The following is a 6,000-nucleotide window of genomic DNA, read 5'->3' as shown; positions in this document are numbered from 1 at the left end:
AAAAGGAGACTAATAGGCTATAGAGTACATGGTTGCCACCATGATAGCATATGGAATATACTATTTATTATTTACTACTTTGTTATTTATGTACCGTGGGACTCCCACTACGACGACGGGGAATGATTCAGGCATGTGAATCTATGAAAGATACCCCAATACTGGATAAGTGTAAGTGAACCAATCGACATGACAAGGTTCACTACCTATCTTTTTACTGTTTCCTTTCAGCTCTGTCAAGCTATCTTATGCTGGCATACGCGACACAAAAGTGAACTATAACCACCCAACAGTAAACCAGCTATTTATACAGATGCCACAGTTCAAGTACCGGGTCATACACATGCAACTGCATAGGGGCACAGCTGACAGCAAAGCTTTTGCTCCAAACTTGTCTATTCCAATTCAAACGTCTGTACAATCTTGTATATAATAGATATACATTCAACAATACCTATGCTTAACATAAGAACCCTAAAGATAATGTAATAGAAAACTTGCTTGTGCCCAGTTGCTTATCCGAAGCAGCTGTGGAATGAAAAAAAACCTCAGTATGTGCTATACTGGGACAAAGTCTGGGAAGTGACTTAAATTCTTGTGATCACATTTATAAAGACTGGAGACAATATTATCCGACACTTTCCTCTTTGTAAAAGAAGCATCCAGAACAAAAAACTACACAACATAACACACGCAAACAGCTTAGACAGATAAGCAGACCTCTCAGACCTGCTAATTTCCTTCCGAGGGACACACCACAGAGAATACTTGGTCATTGGGTTATACTTGTTTTCACCTTAAATCAATCTCCCTTATGCTTTGTTTAATTCAGTTACTATATTTGGGCTCTCATCACGGGCCTGCAGAATAGTTCCAACAACATTGTTTTTTTAAAATATGATGCCTGAGACCCCTTGATAAGGTAGCAATCTGTTTAAAATACAAGCATTACACTGAGTGTGCATTGCTCACATGCAAACAAGGGTGTTTCAAACACTGAAAAAACAAATAAATATGAAGGCCAACCCTACAACAACACGTATGCCTACTGAGAGCAATGCTTGTTCCGAAGCGGCATACCAAGGGAAGAAGATTGCTGCAGGTGCTCTAATGTAATGTTTTCCTATTTATGTGGTTGGTTGCCACCAAATTCAGTTTTGAAACAGTGCTAGTTTCTAGTATTCCAGATGCATACAACATTTATGTCATTGTGGTTAAAGAATGATACCCATGCATGTAACACTTCTGAAGTACAGACAGAAGTAACTGTGCTTTGCCCTATGGCTTTATGGTAAGTACACTTTCGTTTTACATGTGTACAATAAGCACTTGAAGCAACACTAAAACCCAAGAAAAAATTAACTAATAGAGAAACTAAAAACTAAAACACAGCTACATTAATTCCATCCATCAAAACCATTAATTTTCTTTTTACTTGTTTTGTTAATGCAAATGTATTTTCATTCAGGTCAATCAAGGAGCGTCTCTGCAGCAGTTCAAGGAATGTATTAACTATGTGGATACATTATGCAGGCACCGCCAGGGGCTGCTGTAAAAAAAAGACAAAACCATGTGAAGTCCAAATATGTGACACGAGGGGTACTTTCAACACACGAGCCAAGTGCGATGTTCCTGTGGAAATCATCATTAACAATTTACTGCATCAAAATTTCACAAGGATACCTGTGAGTTGTGAATAAATACTTTCCCATGATCACTCGTAATCAGTTTAAAATGTGTTTTAAAGTCAATTTTCATTCCTGTTGGGTTGGATCAAACCGTATTCCACCGCCTTGGCCAGACACTCTTTAGCTGCCTTAGAAACAGGTTGTTTTTTCTTATCCTCTTCCTCTTTTGCTAGAACAGACAAGATCTCCAACATTTCACTCTCCATCAGTTTTCCAGCCACCTCCTGATCAGCGCTCATCATGTTCAGAACCACCACCGCACCCCGATGCTTCAGTTCCACATTTTCACTCAATAATAGGGCCTGCAAGATTTCTAGCCAGTGCACAGTCTGGAGAAATGGATAAACCAAAAAAAATCATTTTAATAAGATGAAGACCCACCTCTGTGACAAACTATCAGGATACTCATGATCTAACCGGGGTTTATCTGCCTTACGTTCTCTCCTAATCCGCATTCCCAGTGAATCCCCATTACATTTCACAGCAGAAGCAAAAACATCATTGCATAGTCTCCCAGGGCCTTGTTTTCAGACGATGAATTACGTTTTTACTGCAGTAAATCAATTGTCTAACACCCAGGGGTGAGACAGATAGTTTTAGGATCTTGGTAAATGTAGGTCTTTCACATATCGTTTCAACAAGAATTTAGAGTTGGCCAAAGGCATACTTTATAAAGAATTTAGGGCTGAGAAATGCTATGTGAGTGTGATTATATGCATGTTTAAAAGTAATTTCACATGTTATTAATGGGTGAACTTAAAGAAAAGGAGACAAAGATACTACAGGAAGTAAAACGTCCTTTGTTACCCCCTTTGGTAAAAATGTCTTACGGATAGCTAATTTTTTATCACTTGAATCAGATTGTTAGGGCATTCCATGACACACTGATGCAAAAAGCTGTCAGGTACTTTTGTATACTGTCGAGCAAGTTAAGTTTGGTAACACGTTCTCTCGTGTATTCTCTGTCTCACCACAGATACCTTACATTTGTGAATATCCTCATGCACCAGACTAGATCCAGAAACTCAAAAAGCAGCATGCTGTAAGGTAGCGCCAGTAGTTCAGTGCCAACGTCAATCACCACCGGAAGAGCTGACATCAGTTTCTTTACATGCTTGTCCGTGCCCTCACACATAGAGCCTAACAGCAGACAAACACCCATGGCGTAGGTTCCTAAATTGGAACCTTATAACATGGAAAATGAGACCATTGCACAGCGAGGTGAGGTGGAAGGGCAGTGAGGAATCTGCGGTTATGTATTCACTAGAAATAGCGTTACCAAAGGGTACGTTATTTGTTCTTCTAATGGAAACTTCAAACCACGAATTCCTTACCCTGTGAACAGATACCAAAGCAATACCTCCCAAGGTAGCAGGTTTGTGCAATGGCTCAGATCAAAATGTCCTGCATGACCGAATAGGCGAAAAGCCCTTTCCGCCAGACCTGGCTGTCAAGGTAGTAGTGTTTTGTGAATGAGTGGACTGATGTCCATTTAGCAGCCTGACTGATTTCCAGGACAGGCCCTCTGCCTGCCAGTGTTAGCTCTGGTGGAATGAACCCTCAGGCATTTGGGGTTTTTCTTCTAAGCTGCTCAATACAAAGAGCTATTCATTTGTGAATATCACAAAAAAGTTGATCATCTAATCTGATGTTCCTTGGTACGATAGATGTAAAGGTACAGTGCTCTTTTGGAGTCTAAGAGATGGAGTCTCTCCTCCTCTTTGAGGGATGAGGTGGCACAAAGGCCAGAAGATTGATGGTTTGTCTCACATGAAAAGGCGTCACCACCTTTAGTAGGTAGGCTGTTTGAGTCCGAAACACCAGTTTGTCTGGATGGAAAAAAGGTGGTATGAGGAAGCTCACTAACACGGCACGCCAATGTTATTACAACCATAAAGACCATTTTCAATGTGAGAAGGTGCAGTATACAACTGTTCATTGGCTTGAAAAGGGCGCACATGAGGAAAGTAAGGGACAAGCTCAAGTTCCCCTGTGGCATTACAAAGGCTTTTAGCATAAACGTTTGTAGCAAGTTTTATAGAAAACACATGCATTATAATGGGTGACTTAAACAAGGAGGCCATACGCAGATTTAGTGAGCGAAAGCCTTACTGCCAGAGTCACATCAACAACCTTAGGAGGAAGGTTGAAGGAGATCACTGCCAACACTCAATCTCAATGCACAGACATGCAGATTGTGCAGACCCAGGTGCAAGACTCAAAGCTGTGACAGAAGATCCTCCCACAGCGGAAGCCTGACTGGAGGACAGATATTCAGGCCCAAAGGTTCTAAGTACCACACTCTTCTGGCCCAATCCAGAGACCCTATGATGACACAGGCATGGTTGTTCCTGATCTTCAGAGCTCAGGGCACAAGAGGCAGCAGTGAAAAGGAGTACAGGGGTTCTGTGCTCCAGTGCATGCGGAATGCATCTCCGAGGGAGAGCCTTCTTGGGAACTTCAAAGCGCAAATGTAGTGACACTGCACGTTCTCAGTGGTGGCGAAGAGATCAAGTCATGGTTTTCCTCATTGATGAAAGGCACCCCGCACCGCCTCCAGGTATAACATCCATTCATGCTCCACTAGGCATTGGTGGCCAAGCCCCAGCGTTAAAAGATTCCACTAGGTAATGTGCCACCAGGGAAATGCCCTGTTGGCTCAGCCAGCTGAGAGGGGCAGAGCCTCCTTGCACAGTACCCAAGAACCTACCCTGCTATATGTAATACCACATGGTAGTTGTGTTGTCCGAGAAAACATGAATTAGTATGCCCCTGACAGTTGTTAGAAATACCATTAATGCCAAGCAAATCAACAGCAGTTCCAATAAAGTTTTGTGGAGGCGGGACTCAGTCGGAAACCAGAGTCGTCTGGTACTCACCTCTTCCAGATGAACTCTCTAACCGAGTAGAGATGAATCTGCTACCACTATGAAGTCTGGGTGGGGTATGGAGAGGGGTCTATCGCTGGTCCAATTGCAGTTACGCATCCACCATTGCAGGTCTTTAGCAGTCTCCTCTGACACAGGGATGCAATCTGATAAGTTCCCCTGGTGATGGGCCCACTGTGACTTCAGTACCCACTACAGAGCCCGCATAAATCATCAAGCATCGTCAGCAAGTAGGATGCAGGAGCAAACGGTCCACAAAACTTCTGAGCCATCCTCACTGAGACCTACAACAGAGGCTGAAACTTCGGGACCATAACTTTAATGTCCTGAAATCGTTGGTCCAAAGGAAAGGCCCAAAACTGCACAGAATGATGTGATGGAGTCAGGTGTGTCTTCAGCAAGTTGATTGAAAACCCCAATGATGTAAAGACCTTGGCCGTCTTCTGAAGGAGGTCTACAACTGACTGTGGCGATCCCGCATGTAACAGCCAGTTGTCGAGGTAGAGGAAGACTGGTATCCCCGATGATTGGCAGTGACCACCCCATCACCTTTGTGACCACTCTAAGGGCACTAGTGAGACAAAGGGAGTACAGCAAACTAAAAATGCTTGTGTTCCACCTTGAACAGCAGGTGGGTCTGCAGAATTGGGATGTGAAAATTGGTGTACTCCAGGTCATATACCACCATCCAGTCTCTGGGCAGAAAGTACCTGGGCTAGCATAAGCATCTTGAATTTGCCCTTGTAAAGGAAGGCATTGAAAAGGTGAATACCTCTGTCCTTCTTTGGCACAAGGAATTAGCCATGGGTATAAGATCCAGTCCCTTCTTCTGAGGCTGGAATCATCTCTATGGCTCCGTTTGCCTCAAGAGCCTGCACCCCCTGATACAAAAGAGACAGATGATCCTCCAAGAGCCCCTCTGATGTAGGTGGCAGGTTCAGCAGGTCGAAAAGGAATGGGAAGGCCTAGCTCCACTGGAAAACTTGGAGGATTCACATGTCAAAAGTAGTGCTCTGTCAACCCAACAGGAAGTGATTGACCCTAACTCCTACTGGGTGGCTTTGTGACTTTAAGGGCGCACTAAAGAGGTCTAGAGGTTGCAGTCGGAGGAGTGGGGGCTGGGAAGGTAAATTTTTCCTGATGGCCTGGTCGTTGTCTGCTGGGCCCACGGTCAAGACCCAGGGTCAAGACTGATTTGCATATGGCCGAGTCCAAACTAGGGTGGTGTAGTGAGCAAACACGACAGATTTAACCCAGATCTCTTTACTGGGGGAGGATGTTGGATTTATTCAGCATTCCGCCCATCATTTGTTGCCGCAGCACTTCCATCTAAAATAGGCCTTTGATAGCCGTCCTCCTTCGGACCTAGAAAGTACAGGGAGTAAACACCTGACCCTTGATATTGTACTGGAACTGCCACATTA

At 43.7% G+C, this 6,000-nt stretch overlaps 1 protein-coding gene across 1 annotated transcript in view; it reads right to left on the bottom strand.

Moving 5' to 3' along the window:
• Positions 1-290: 290 nt before the first annotated feature.
• UNC45A (unc-45 myosin chaperone A) overlaps positions 291-6,000 on the bottom strand; it is a 443,919-nt gene continuing 438,209 nt past the window's right edge. The window contains exon 20 of the mRNA XM_085644379.1: positions 291-2,017. Coding sequence (XP_085500505.1) covers positions 1,748-2,017 — 270 coding nt within the window. The 3' untranslated portion in view covers positions 291-1,747. The remainder of the gene's footprint in view (positions 2,018-6,000) is intronic.

This window comes from Triturus cristatus, chromosome 3_1 (genome assembly GCF_964204655.1).
Source record: "Triturus cristatus chromosome 3_1, aTriCri1.1, whole genome shotgun sequence".
In the NCBI taxonomy this organism is placed as follows: Eukaryota; Metazoa; Chordata; class Amphibia; order Caudata; family Salamandridae; genus Triturus; species Triturus cristatus.
The sequence above is the reverse complement of the archived record's forward strand: the minus strand, read 5'-3'. Positions and strand labels throughout refer to the sequence as shown.